This window comes from Lepidochelys kempii, chromosome 1 (assembly GCF_965140285.1).
Source record: "Lepidochelys kempii isolate rLepKem1 chromosome 1, rLepKem1.hap1, whole genome shotgun sequence".
Taxonomy (NCBI): domain Eukaryota; kingdom Metazoa; phylum Chordata; order Testudines; family Cheloniidae; genus Lepidochelys; species Lepidochelys kempii.
The window spans coordinates 229,547,207-229,562,891 of NC_136380.1; the positions used below are offsets into that span (position 1 = coordinate 229,547,207).

The 15,685-nt window shown below is 43.4% G+C and overlaps 1 protein-coding gene across 4 annotated transcripts in view; it reads right to left on the reverse strand.

Moving 5' to 3' along the window:
* The window catches only part of LOC140900045 (patatin-like phospholipase domain-containing protein 2), a 44,257-nt gene extending 36,074 nt beyond the window's left edge, over positions 1–8,183 (reverse strand). For 2 of the 4 annotated variants that reach the window (XM_073316598.2, XM_073316607.2), the window contains exon 1: positions 7,562–8,183. In XM_073316598.2, the coding sequence (XP_073172699.1) occupies positions 7,562–7,748 (187 nt within the window). In that variant the 5' untranslated portion in view covers positions 7,749–8,183. The remainder of the gene's footprint in view (positions 1–7,561) is intronic. The other 2 variants (XM_073316586.2, XM_073316576.2) reach the window with 2 other exon arrangements.
* Positions 8,184–15,685: the final 7,502 nt, after the last annotated feature.

Genomic DNA, 15,685 nt, shown 5'->3' on the forward strand with positions numbered 1-15,685 from the left:
TATGGAACAAAAGTATATAAGGATTGACCTGCTGAAATAAGTGTGTGCAGATCACCCTCAATTCCCAACAAGATTTACTCTTCTACCTAGGTTTCAGAGTAACAGCGGTGTTAGTCTGTATTCGCAAAAAGAAAAGGAGTCCATGTGGCACCTTAGAGACTAACCAATTTATTTGAGCATAAGCTTTCGTGAGCTACAGCGAAAGCTTATGCTCAAATAAATTGGTTAGTCTCTAAGGTGCCACAAGTACTCCTTTTCTTCTACCTAGATGACTCAGCTGATTTATGAAAGTAGCCACTTTTTGCTACACTTCTTGGACCTAATGTGCAGCAGTTTGAAATTTACTTACTCCTGGCTCAATGAAGCCAACCCTGATACTAACAAGTTGTTTTGGAAACACTCACTCCTACAGATTAAGTGTTCTTGATTAATCCAATTTCTACTCATGAGTTAAGCCTGTTTTATTCTTCTCTCTAGACATAAATCTTGGATATGCTTAGAACTACACAGATCAGTGGTCTTTTAAACTCAAGATTTTTAGCACAACTGCACTTGCTTCTATATTTGTTTCCAGGAACTGCTTAGAGAGGTAAATACTCTCTCAGGTACAAACTAACAAAGAAATTCTAAAATAGAGATTATTCAATTTTGATCACTACAGCATGTCAGCTACACTACAGTAGCAGTCTATGGTTCAGAGACACTCATTTTAAAACACTTTTTCAGAAGTTAGAGCTTCCATCTTTATGTATTTATTCTTAAAAAGGTAAAAATTATGAAGTTGTCTAAGGAAGAGGAAAAATCAAATGCTTTTTCATGCTTTAAGGAAGGATATGCTACTTTTTGTTGCATCTACATAGCTCAGTGGCTTAGTTTTCAAATATTGTATGCATACAAGTGTGCCCAAACAATTATTCTATCCAGTGTGGAAAGTATATTATGTGTCAAATGGTGTGCTACTTCAGAATTGTAGACTCCAGGCTTCTAAACAAATAAGCAGCCAAGAAATTTTCTAATGTATTGAACAAATTTCACAACCCGGCAAATAAAATAATTCTCAGTTTCATCCATTAAAGACATCAGGATTTCACACTATAATGTAATGAAATATTTGACTGAAGTTTCATATCACAAAGACAGCAAAACCACAGTCAATTTAAAGCACATTAATGGCATGCTACTCATCTTGAATAGGTGGGCACATATCTTATTGCATGTGTTCGGAAGTGCTACAGTTAACAGGGCTTCCTATGTGCACAGGGATCCAACCTAAGCAAACACTATTTTGCAAAAAGAAAAGGAATACTTTTGGCACCTTAGAGACTAACCAATTTACTTGAGCATAAGCTTTCGTGAGCTACAGCTCACTTCATCAGAGGTTTTGCAAGTGTGGCAGCTGACAGAATAAGGTTGAGGTCTGATTTTTTTAGAGGTCTTGAGCATTCAAACCTTCATTGTGAAGTTTGTGGTGTCCAGTACCACTGAAAATGAGGTCCTAAGTGACCTAGCCCACAACAGAAATGGCAGGGAACTCAAATCTCCAGACTTTTCAGCCTTGTACTCAAGGGCAGATGTACATTACCCCACACAAACACTTATGTTGAGTATTAAGTAAAGTGGTACTTAACATAATTGTTTAAAGTGACAAGCTATAAGATTCACACTATGGCCACGATGATCAGAAGCAATTAGTGATTTTAAGCAACTCAATTCGTGTGTACTCAATATTAGATATCTTAGTTTTCCTGAAGTCCGATTTACTGAGGTTGAGTCTTTTGCCCTCTTTGAAAATCTGGCCCATTTAAGATATCAATCTGGGATCCAAAATCATTACTCACTTTTGGAAATATTGTCCTAAGTGTAGAGAGACTCAAATTAATTACCAGTTTGACAGTAATATTATTCTTAGTATTAACTAAACATTGTATGCTGTTGTACAAAAAACAAACAACCCACAACACAAAAAAACAAATAGCTGTCAAAAAAGGTTCCACTTTCAGTGAGAGAAACAATGTCTGAAAATCAAATACTTCTTTGCAAACTGAAAGTTTCTAAACAGACATATAAACTTGGATTTCTGCTCTTACTGGAGTATTCTAAATTCAAACCATCATTCAATTTTTTGTTTAAATCCTCACACTTCTGAAATTATTTGCTAACATCTTTGGTCTGGGTTTCCTCTCTCACCTTGCCCCTGTAGAGCAGAAATTTGAGCAGGTCAATGATCTGCAGTAACCTTGTCTCTAGTGTCAAGTAATCAGTCATACCACAAGTCACCTGAGGCTCAACTCACCCTTCTTGTCCAATCACAGGGCTGAAAACCAACAGTTTACTAGGGCTGCTATTCATCAATATCAGATTGACATTTTCCCTTCTCCCTGGCTTAACTTCCATAAAGGAAGTTAAACTATCCAACAGAATGCAATTTAACCTAGAAATTTAAACCAATAAAAGTTTACTCAACTCATATATGAGAAGTACACAATACTTAAACATAATTAAGTAGTAAACATTGGGAAATCTATAAATAAATATTTTGCCATTTGCCATTCAGGGAGAAACTAGATAGGAAGGTTCCGAAATGGTGGGCATAAAAAGGACTACTGAGGTAAATCCCCACTTAGTGAAATGCATCTATGTGGTACTACTGATATACAATTGTGAAAGACTTATCTGGAGCACGTCACTGTACTAAATGTGTAAAATCAAGTATTGCCCATTAAGTGTACAATTTTTAAAGACTATTATCATCTCTGATGATATCCCATTATTACACCATTTCTCTTACAAGAACAAGGACAGACAATGCAAAATAAAATAAGCAGAATCACAGAGAAATATAATTTTCCTCCTGCTTCAAAAAAGTAATAGACACCTGAATATATGGGCTTATAAGAGAAGTGTCTCCTCAACTTAATGACTAATCATTATTAATTGTTCTACAAGAGACTAAAAACCTGTCACCTACTCATGATGACTAACATTTCTAGTCAAATGTAGAACATACTTTTCAAACAGAATAATCAAAAACATTTGTATACAAGAACTAATATTTTAGTAAATGATCATAGCATATACCATGTTAAAGCTAATGGATTCTGAAACTGGCACTCTATTTCACAGGATAAGCTGGAAATTTGACCGGGGGTTAAAAAAAATGCACAAGTTTCATTTGTATATAAACTACTCCAACAGCCTTTTCTAAAGTCAGTCCATTCTCCGAGACTGCTTTAAGCAGGATGGATTGATTTAAATCAAACAATTTAAATCACCAAGCAGGAAACCTTGATTATTCAAGTCAATTTTAATCTTGTTTTGCATTTGTACTTTTAGTTATTGTTCTAAAGACAGGATGATTCTCATTGGTTGCTAACCATTAAAATGCTGCTTTGCAACTAAATATAGCCTTTACACTAAATTTAGTGCTTCTTTTTGCTATCGAAGAGAATATATATTATTTATTTAAACAATTATATATCTTAGCTTACCTTTATTCAATTCTTAATTTTTACATATTTTATTATGTTGGAAAATGGCAACTGATGCCTTTCGTATTCACTAGATTTGTTTTTTAAACTTGTGGTTTGTGTGAAGCTATATTTGGATGGAAATTTGAAGTCCATTAAAAATAAACAAAACCAGCATTTACCTTTTTTTTAATTAGTTAAAACTATCTTAAATGCGCTGGACCCATAAACAGTATAAAAAGCTTATCAAAGCATGTTTTGAATATAAAACTAATTCACTTATTAATTGGATTGATTGTTTCTAGTTCCCTTCAAGATTTTTAGGAGTAACAAATCTCATCATCTCAGACCTAGCTTTTATTCAGACCTAGCTTTTATTTTATTCATAGAGGAAAACAAGCTTTCCTGCTTTTCAATTCCCATTTGGTTTCTCAACTTTGAATGAGCTAATCGTTGAACTGAAGTCATTAAATAAACTGAAATGAAGAAACTAATCTCTCTGCACCTGCAGAACAGGCTACTGATCTCCAAAAACTGATATAGTACTTCAACAAGCTCTGGTTCCATGAACTTAGACTGTGACTTCCATCATCAGTTCAGTGCCCTGACTTGCTTAAAAATTTCAGCAAACATGTATTGTTTAATATTTTTTATTTAAAGTAAATGATTTAATAGATTCTATTAAGGCCTTAACATAGGCTGTAATTTCAAATTTAACTTTAAATAGGTGTGTTCTTAAAAACAAATCTGTATTTAATTTTTTTAAAAATCCATTTATTCTCCTCCCCCCCCCCCCCAGAAAATTATTGATTGTTATCCACCCTGGTTTTAAGTGTATGTTCAACTAAAAACTAAAAAAACAAAAAACAAAACCAAACATTTCTAATCACGTGCTCCTAATGCTATTTGAGCATTGTGAGTTGACTAAGGCAGAAAATCATGTTAAAACTAGCCTAAGCTCTGATCTTAACTCTCTAAACCCTACCCCAAGAACGGAGAAGCTTTAGAGAAAGCACGTTATAGCTAACTGAAACCTTTACATAGAGTCAGTCAAAGAGAATTAAAGGGAGAAGAGAGAGAATCACCTCTACCTAAGACAAAAGGAGCAGATGAGAATTTATTCAAACTCTCAATATTTCTACTTTGTTTGACAGACAGGTGGGTGGGTGGGAGAAAGATGGAATGAACAGAACTAGAGTTTCAGCTACCTCCTTCTCTTCCTACAGTATTCAGTTTTTCTATGTTTTTATTATTATTTTGGGGTTAAGGAATAAGACCCTTTGGCCTAGATACTGTTCTCCCTGAAGTCAGTAGGATTATCTTGTCATTGAAGCCAATGACAACTATAGGATTAATCCACAAGAAGGAACAAACGTGTCACTCAGGGGTTCTCAAACTGGGGGTCAGGACCCCTGAGGGGATCACAAGGTTACTACATGGGGGGTCGTGAGCTGTCAGCCTCCACCCCAAACCCAGCTTTTCCTCCAGCATTTATAATGGTGTTAAATATATAAAAATATGTTTTTAATTTATATTGGGGGCGGGGGGGTCGCACTCAGAAGCTTGTTATGTGGAAGGGGTCACCAGTACAAAAGTTTGAGAACCACTGGTGTAACTCTTAGGAGACATGCATGAAAGTCATATACACACAAAAAAACCTCTCTTTTTTTGGTACCTGCCACTGCAGTATTTAGCTGCTACTCACAGCACATCTCATTGTGTCACAATATATTTAGCAATTGAAAATACCCAACTGCAGAATGGTGTATATAGAGTAGCTGATGAGCACATTCCCTGAGGCTTTGAGGTTCTGACAAGTATCTTATTTCAGCGAGGAATGGCAGGTTTGTATAATTTTTGATGGTGCCCAGAATGGGTCTAAGTCCCGCCCACCCCCCACACCTGCTTAAGGCTTTGGGAGGGAGTTTGGGTGCTGGAGGGGAGAGGGGTCAGGCTCTGGGAGGGAGTTTGGGAGCAGGATCTGGGCTGGGGCAGGTTTGCGGGAGGGGGTGAGGTGCTTATGTCAGGCATCTCCCAAAAGCGACCTGCACACCCCTCTTGCGGCGGCTCCTAGACGGGGGGGACAGGGTCTCAGTGCGCTGCTGCCCGTAGGCACTGCCCCCGCAGCTCCCATTGGCCGCAGTTCCAATAGCAGAGTCGGTGCTCAGGTTAGGGGCAGCGCATGGAGAGACACCCCCCAGTGGCCGCAGGGACACGCCGGCCGATTCCAAAAGCGGCATGCCGCGTGGAACTAGGGCGGGAGAGAAGCTGCTTTAGCCCTGCAGGTAATGGAGGCGGGGGCCCCTGGGCCCTTTTAAATCGCCCAGGGGCGACAGGCGGAGCTGGGAGACGCTCCAGGGGAGGCGCGCGGGGGCAGCAGGCAGGGCCAGGGAGAGAGACCTGGCCCCGAACATTTGTGGAGCCTGGCCCCCCATGCTCTGAATATTCCTGGAGCACAGGCACCGCGGGGCCATACAACTCGCCGCCCCTGACTTTTTCCTCTCTGCACATGGACTCAAACCTTTTAAATTCCTCTAACCCCTAAAGAGAAGAAGAAAAAAGGATTAGAAGACTTTAAAATCATTGCAGGTCTCATTCGTTCAAGAAGGAGAGTCCTCTCCTTTAGGATTAATTTTAAAGCACGTTTTTAGAAGTTTCTCCCACTGGAGATATACATGTGTATTATATACATACACACACACACACACACTTAGATAACTACACAGGAAAATTTACTAGCATAATTACACTGATATATATATACACACATCTAGTTATACTAGTATGACTCAACATATAGATGCTTTTATTCTGGAATAAGAGTATCTTACACTGCTTCCAAAGTGACAAACTGTAGAAATGCCACTCTTACTCCAGAAAAAGTACTGTCCCATAAGGGTGTAATTTATAAGGTCATAAGTTAAAAAAAAATTAAAAAGGGACAAATGGCTGAAAACTTAAAAAGTGAATGGTAACAGACCACAAACCCCAGTAATGATTAAACATGGTGATATTCTAAACAAAAACTCTCAACCATGCTTGTAGCGGTTTCCATCGCTTCATACTGACTCTACACACATATCAGCTTCAGAGTGATATTTGGGGTTATTGTGCATGGGCTGCATTAAACTGGGAGATCTGTGCAGATCTGTGAAAACTGAATAGGGATGTGTGTTGCAGTGAGGGTGTGTAGGTGTTTGTGGTTATTGTGTCTTGTATCCCGTGGGTGGCTGTGCTTTGACTTGTGTCTGGAGCATTCTGCTGGGAGATGTGTGTTTATTTGTACCGGTGGCAGTCGGATCCAGTAATCATCATCTGTGCAGTCTCCCTCCTACAACCAGTGAAAATTTTGGATGCAAGTGCTGCGGAGTAAAGGTGGTGATTGGCCGACTGGTCTAGGACTCCCAGCGTAACACAGATATAAGCTTTGCTGAAGCTGCCGGGGTGTCATTCGCGAACACAGAAGGGCGGAGGACTTTCTGACCGTGGACCCCAGACCGTGGACCCCCAGCGATGGCTGAACCAGGCGACGTTCAGAACAAGAGCAGCGGCAGCGCGGGTCGCTCTTTCCATCCCTTCCGACTGATGCGACAGCCCAACTTCAGAGCAACCCTCCTGCGGCCGCTGGAGGCTGGAGCCACAGAGCAGGATGCCGGGGAGTTGTCCCTGCGCCGACAGGGCCTTACCCACGTACATCATCTACTCCAGATGGGCCACTTCTGCTGAAACAATTTGCTGACCAGCAGAACTTGGCACCAGAGTTTCCACCGTCCCGTCCCCCCCTCGCCTTTGGACCCGATGTGGTGGTTCTGTCAGGGACACAACCAGACTCAGCTCAGACCTTCCCGCCTGCCCCGAAACACCTGGGACCCCCCCCCCCCCGCGCGGATACAGACCCCCCCCCCACGCACCCCGGTTCCTCCACACACGGACCCCGCTCCCCTCACGGCCCCCCCCCCGCCCCCCGCCGAGTCCCGGATGTAGAGCACCGCCTCCGCCCTCAGACCCCGCGCCCGCCGCCCCCGCGCTCCCTCCATCCCCCCCCCCACCCCGGGGCCGCCGTCCCGGGGAGAGCGAGGGGCGCGGGGACGCACCCAGAGAGCCGCCTCCGACCAGTACGGCGCCGGCGAGGGCCCCGGCAGAGGCGCCGAAGATCTTGCGGGCGTCGCGGACGAGGTGCGGGGCGCGCTCCTGCAGGCAGGTGGCCGCCCCGATGTGGTAGACGCCCAGGAAGCCGCAGCCGGCGAAGGAGACGCTCCAGCCGCGCTCGCGGTCAAACATCCCGGCGCGCGAGAAAAGGGGGGGGGGGAGGGAAAGAGCGGGGGGGGGAGGGGGCGACCCAGCCTCCCGGGTCACAATGAGGGGTCGCTTCCGTGGCCGCAACGCGGCGGATGACGCGACAGAAGCGCTGGAGCCGGCCGCGCTCGCCGGCCGGTTACTTAAAGGGCCCTGGCGACAGACGCCGGGAGCGGCCGGGATGGCACCAGGAGCCCCAGCCAATCAGCGGGGATATGCAAATAGCCGAACCCCTCCCCAATCCTTCGGCCGTCACAGCAAGGGCCTGAGCACGGGCGCCCGCTGTCCTGCGCTGCCCACGCTGGGCTCTGGGGCGGGGCGGGGCGAGGGGACGGCGGCGCCGTGACCCTGTGCGCGGCCCGCCGGCTCCCCCGCGGCCCGTCAGCTGTCCGCCTCGTGCGGGGGCCTGGCCTTCCCTTTCACCCCGCAGCCTTCTGCCCCCCGGTGCACGGGCTCCTCCCTCGTTCCACCCTGCGCCCCCCCCTCCCGCCCTCGCCGCGGCCGCCAGCCCGTGAACACCCCCCCCACACACACCGCAAGAGGCCATCCACCCCCTGCACCTGTTCCCATCCCTGCTTCCAACCCCCCATCCCCTCACGCCGTGGCCCCCGCTCACCCTGACCCATCCCCACGCTTATTCCCCCCTGCAGAGCCCGCATCTCCTCATTCCTGCTTTCCCCCCTCCACACCCAGCTGCTCACTCCTTATCTCCCTCTTCCTTCTGAAGCCGCCCTCCTGCTGTGAAAACTCCCTGCCTTCCTCCTGGCCAGACGCCTAAGCCCTCCCTGTTCCTACCTTTGTACAGTGCAGATTAGTGCTCAACCATTTTAAGTGTTTAAATGGGTAGTTTTTTAAAAGATCTGTTCTCTAGCAATTTTATGTGAATAGTATTTTGTGTAGTCTCTCTCCAGTGATTCAGTACATGGCTTTGTAGTGGGTACATTAATTCCTTTTTATATCATCACTAAACAGAGTTATGATGTTCTTAATTACTTGAATGTGAATTTGAGATTAAAACAAAAATATTTTACAAATATTAGTGAAGAATGACAGACTTCCACCACAAATTAATTCAGACAGGCAGGGAGAAAAGGTAATATTTGTATGCATGGAGAGTTTATCAATGGTATTTATATTAGAGAAGGCTTTTTAATACTTGGGGTCTTCTTTGTTATTTCAGGGAAAGAAAGTGAATAGACAGGTCTTGGCTCAAACTCTGTAGATGTGAATCATTTTGGTTTTCCCATGTGCCTGCTCATTTACCTCAGAGGTTAAGGCTAGATTGTGCCTTTAAGGATAGTCCTGAGTACAGTGCCACCGCAACCCAGAATGATCTTCAGGTGAGTGGTAGTTACTACCAAACACAGTTCCTATAACCATGAGTATGGCCCTATCAAATTCACGGCCATGAAAAATGAGTCATGGTCTTAAATCTGGTCTCCCCTGTGCTTTTATCCTATACTATACAGATTTCATGGGGGAGACCAGTGTTTCTCAAATTGGGGATCCTGACCCAAAAGAGGGTTGAGGATCACAGTGTTGCCACCGTTACCTCTGGGCTGCCTTCCGATCTGGGCATCTGGAGAGTAGTGGCTGTTAGCCGGACACCTAGCTCTGAAGGCAGTGCCCCACCAGTAGCAGGACACAAGAGGGTGGCAATACCATACCATGCCATCCTTGCTGCTGCTGGCAGCTCTGCCTTCAGAGCTGGGCTCCTGGCCAGCAGCCGCTGCTCTCCAACTGCCCAGTTCCGAAGGCAGGGCTGCCACCAGCAGCAGCGCAGAAGTAAAGGTAACTGTACTGCAACACCCCCCTACAATAACCTTGTGACCCTCCCACAATCCTTTTTGGGAATCAGGACCCTTAAAATTAGCACACCATGAAATTTCAGATTTAAATGGCTGAAATCATGAAATTTACTATTTTAAAAATCCTGTGATCATGAAGACAGGTTTCAGAGTAGCAGCCATGTTAATCTGTATTCGCAAAAAGAAAAAGGAGTACTTGTGGCACCTTAGAGACTAACCAATTTATTTGAGCATAAGCTTTCGTGAGCTACGGCTCACTTCATCGGATGCATTCAGTGAGCTGTAGCTCACGAAAGCTTATGCTCAAATAAATTGGTTAGTCTAAGGTGCCACAAGTCTTCCTGTTCTTTTTATGATCATGAAATTGACCAAAATGGACCGTAAATTTGGTAGGGTGTAAGTGAATGAAGTCTTTAGTATATAAACTCACAAAATACATATTTTAGACATGAACCCGTGAGAGATGCATAGCTAACCTGAACAACCACTATACAACCTGGTCTTCTAGTCTCACAAGCACATGCCCTTCCTTTGTTGTCAGCATTCATGTGTACGTTTAGGGACCAGGCCTGCAATCCATTTACAGGGGGAATCAATGGGATTGATCGCATGAGTATGGATTGTAGGAACAGGGCCTTAGACTGTATATTGAGGCAAGAGCTGTATACTTGCTCTTGCACACTTACATTGCTGTATAATTTCATACTTATTCCAACATAGAGGCAAAGGCAGAATACAAAAGTTATCCCAGAAAATATTTCCCCAAACCTTATTAATCCCAGGGGATCTCATACTTTCCCCAAATACATGTTCTGAGGGTATGAAAGTGAGCATCTTTGCAAAATTGGGCTCATATGTCAAATGAGGACACAGGACACTGCAGTCTTCATCCTGGAAACAAAACTGCAGCAACAGCCAGCCTGAACATGTTTTTCATTCAGAGTAGAGAAAGTTCAATGGGAGTCATTGTTTCATATGCCAAGCTGTTGTTTGGGTCCAGATTAAAATATTTTAAAGATTATTTTTTAACATTACTGAATCAGGTCCTTTCTGTAACAAAGAGGACTTAAAATGAACAGTTTTAAGACTCTGGTAGAACCTGACTGAATCCAGGCTTACTCCTTTTGACTAAAGTAATCACTAATCTTCATTATCTGTGAGGAGCTGGAAACTTTTAAGCCTGATGAAGCTGTGATCCAATTACTTCAAGATACTAATCAATACACAGTCTCAGCTTAATAAGTATGTACTATTTATATTGAGTCAAAACCAGAGACTCTTACCTATATTGTACTCATGAAATTCAATGGGAGTTTGCCTGCATAAGGGCTGAATAAAATCCCAGCTTTAGTCTGTCATCTTAATATTCCAGTCTTTTTTTTTTTTGCAGTATTTTAGTGGTCAGAGAGTATCTTGCCAAGCAGACAGAACAGAATGTAATTACTCAAACTGGATTTTATCCAGGAAACCAAAACTAAGTCATTTTTACAGAAAGCGTCATATGGGTTTTAGTGACCCAAAGAGAGGTCAGGGCTTGGAGACCACAGTTCTACATTTCATCAAGGGCTTCCAGCAACATGTAGGAATAGTGCCACTATTGATTGAGGGGAAGTTTTTCCTGTCCCTTCATCACAGCTTCCTGCAGCTTTTGCCTGTCCCCTCATCACAGCTTCCTGCAGCATTTGGGGTGTTACTGACTTGTTCTGAATCTATTTTGTTTATAATATCTCAGGAGATCATAACCCAAGGTCATGTAGCCACAGTCCACATAAGATAAAAATTTAGAATGGCAGTCAGGTCCTGGCATGTGACTAGATCTCCTAAGCACTACAGTCATACAGATAATATAAACAATAAATGGGAATTTGTTATAGATTAGTAATAAGGAGGGAAGTGTAAATCTAATAAGAATTTGATATGGTCCAACATTTGGGCAACATAGGATAGTAGGATAATTTTATACACTGTTAATGTTAAGCCAAAAGAAAGAGGCAAATGTTTAGGTATTTTTAAAGATTGTTAGGGAAAGGTGGATATGAAAGACAAACCTTGCCATATTACAGCAGAGCCCAACGAATACATCCTGGGAAAACAGGAAAGTGCAGATTTTTTCAATTATCCTGGTTATCAGATACTCAAAAGGAACACGTTGTGGTTCTTTATATAGTCATTTGTATTGCATGAATTGCTTTAAGTACAGGCATTGAACAGAACATTAGAAGAACTTAAGTTACAGTAAGAAACTCATAATACTTCGCACTGCCATAGTGTTTTTCTTCCAAGGATCTTAAACAATCTTTACAGTTTCCACTTAGGCATGTATTATCCACATTTGACAGATGGAGAAATAACAAGCTTAGAAAGAGTAAAGGCCAGATTTTCACCACTAGATTCATATCTGCATCTTTAAGCACATAAATACCTTTGAAAACCTGGCCCAAAGTGATTTAATAAAAACTCAGTGACCCAAGAATCCTGACTTCTAGTCTCTTGCTCTAACCCCTAAACACTGGTATGCTAGCCAACCTTAGTGCATCCCTATAAACTTTTGCAGATGAACATTGACACAATACTAGTCCAGCCACATAAGTCAGCAAGTCATACCATTTGTCCATTATTTTGGCCAGGGGCACCGACTTTATAATGTGCCGGAGGGTACTCGACCCCCCAGCTCTGCCTCTTCCTGCCCCTAGCCCACCTTTTCCCCCAAGTCCCTGCCCTGCCTCTTCCCACTCTGCTGCTTCCTGCCCCACCTCTTCCTGCCACATTCCGCCTCCTCCCCTGAGGGTATCCCCCCCATTGTTCCTCCTCCTCTCCCCCAGTGCTTTCTGCACACTGCAGAACAGCTGATCTGTGGCGAGCGGGAGGCCCTGGGAGGGAGTGGGGAGGTGCCAATTGGTGGGACTACCAGTGGGCAGAAGGGGGAGCTGGCTGCCGGTGGGTGCTCAACACCCACTATTCTTTTTCCCCCTGGAGCACCCACAGAGTCAGTGCCTATGATTTCAGCCTGGATCCATGAAAGGACATAGGGGTTGCAACATGCAACTAAGGTTACATGGGCACTCAGTGGGGAGATGGGATACCCAGAGTCTAGTTCTCCTGCTCCAGTCAATCATTCTTTCGTTATTTACCCACAGTGGAACAGATTTAAGAGGAGAGACTGAGGGAGCCCCACATCAGAATATCCCATAGCTCAGTGGTTAGGGCACTCTCCTTAGAAAGGAGCTTAACAGCAGTCTCTCATGTCTCCCCATTAAGCAGTGTGGGGAATTGAACCTGGGTCTCAGGTCTGAGGTGAGTGGTCTAATCACTGGGCTAAAAGTTAGAAGGCGGGTGGTACCGCCATCTCCTTCAGCAGCCAGATTATAATGGGATTTGATCCAGTAAGCCTACTGGATCAGGCACCACAGGGATGATAGCTGCTTCTCCACCTACTTTCTCTCAGTACATGGATTTTACTGGGGCTTAGGAAGGAGATAGGCATTCAGATGCTTATAGTGAGGCAGCACAACATATACCCAGAGAGGCAAAAACTTAGGTTCTAAAATTTAAATGCCAAGTGAGTTTAAGAACCTACAGGGTTACACAGCAGCTGAGAGTTTGTGAATTGCAGTGGAGCCTAAAACTAGGACACGCGGTATGTCTGTACTAGAGAGACTATACTGGCATAACCCTATAGCAACCTACACTGACAGGAAGGGTTTTTACTCTGTTGGACAACCTCCCCAAACAAAGTTAGCCATGTCAACAGAAGCTCTCTTCCATCAGCATAGGGGATTTGTCGATGTAGCTACATCAGTCAGGGGTATGGGGTTTTCACATTCTTATATAGTGTGCTATATAGTAATAATTGGAAAACTTACAGTGCATGATTTGTGAAGTGCTTTGAGATCCTCTAAAGGAAAGTGCAATATAAGAGCTATGAGGGTAAAGATAGTGTTTTAAATGGGAAGGAATGGATTGGTATAGTGAATTATATGACTGTTCTCCTTTGCACTCAAAGATGGAGGGACAGGTAGCTATGGATGGCAGGCAAAAGGCAAAAAAGTTGCGGTGAGAGCTTGGCCAGGATCCTGCTCATCTACCTCATGTTGAGAGGGAAGGATACCATCCTCTCAAAGTAGTGATAGTCCCTGTGTGGAAACATTGTGAAAATCAGGACCTGGTCTGTAAGACCTTTGATTTTTCAGAGAATAACGATAACCCATAGCTCTTATATGGAGTCTTGCATAAAGCACTTGACAAAGGAGTTAAGGATCGTTTTACAGTTAGGGAAACAGGCACAAAGAGGTTAAGTAACTTACCAAAGGTCACCCCACAGGCTAGTGGCAGAGCTGGAAAGGCCTTTTTGCCTCTAGCCATCCCTTTTACATCCCTTATTGTAAGCCATCCCTTATTGTTTAGCCATGAAGGCATTTTATTTGGGGGCATACATTTAGTTTGAGCTCTATTATGGTGTTTTTATGTAGTTTCCATTCAGTTTGCATGCAGGCCAAAAATAATTTGAAGACCAACTAGCAAAAAACAAACTAAACAGCAAAACGAATGTAAGTGCTTCAGAAGCCTACCAAACAGTCAGTGCGGCCATGGATGAGAGATGCTAAAGGAGCACTCAGGGAAAATAAGACCATTGCAGAGAAGCTAAATGAATTCTTTGCATTGGTCTCCACTGCAGAGGATGTAAGGGAAAATCCCACACCCGAGTCATTCTTTTTAGATGTCATCTCAATCAGGGACAGTTGCTCAGATGTGTCAATAGGTTTTGGAACAAACTGATAAATTAAACAATAAGAAGTCATCAGGACCAGATGGTATTCACCCAGCAGTTCTGAAGGAACTCAAATAGGAAATTGCAGAACTACCAACTGTGATATGTAATTGCTTAAATTAACTTGTATGCCAGATGAATGGATGACAGATAATGTAGTGCTGGGTTTGTTAGTTAGTTAAAAGGCTCAAGAGGTGATCCAATTACAGTCCTATAAGCCTAGCTTCAGTACCAGGCAAATTGGTTGTAACTATAGTAAAGAACAGAATTCCCGGACACATAGATGAACACAATGTTGGGGAAGAGTCAACACAGCTTTTGTAAGTGGAGAGGCATGCCTCACCAATCTATTAGAATTCTCTGAGGGGGTCAACAAACACATGGACAAGGGTTATCCAGTGGATATAGTGTACTTGGACTTTCAGAAAGACTTACTAGGGTCCCTCACCAAAGGGTCCTAAGCAAAGAAAGCAGTTATGAGATAAGAAAAATCCTCTCATACATAAGAAACAAAGTAGGAATAAATGTCAGTTTTCAGACTAGAGAGAGGTAAATAGCAGGGCTACCCCCCTCCACAAGAATCTCTACCGGGACCTATGCTGTTCAATATATTCATGAATGATCTGAGAAAGGAAGTGTAAACAGTGATGTTTGCAGATAAACAAAATTCCTCAAGCTAGTTAAGTCTAAACCAGACCTTGACAGAACAGATGCAAAACCTGCAGATACATTTCCACTGCTACAATGATCGACACCTCCCCCTCACAACACACCTTTCAAGATCAATGGATCCCACACCTGCCTATCACACGTGATGCATCTCATCCAGTGCACTATATACCCCAACAACTAGTTGGGTGAATCCAGACAGTCACAACAGTCTCAAATGAGCTCACACAAGAAAATAATAAAATAAATTACCTGTGGGTGAACACTTTTCACAAAGCAGTCACTCTATATCTGACCGCTCAGTCCCCATCCTCAAACCAAACCTGCACAACACTTTCAAAAGAAGAACTAGGAGCTTAAATTCATAACTTTACTAAACATTAAAAGTCATGAACTGAATACAGACATTGGATTTATGGCTTATGACTGGAGGGGTGTTAATGAGCCACCTCATCTTGAACACATTTCAAGAGATCAACTACTTTATGCTAAACAATCTGTTCAAATCTTGTATTTAGCAGTGACACTTAGTTTCCCAGACCTGAAGAAGAGCTCTAACTCATTGTAAGCTCAAAAGCTTGTCTCTCTCACCAACAGAAGTTGATACAATAAAATATATTACCTCACCCACCTTGTCTCTCTAGTATCCTGGGACCAACACTACAACAACACTGCAT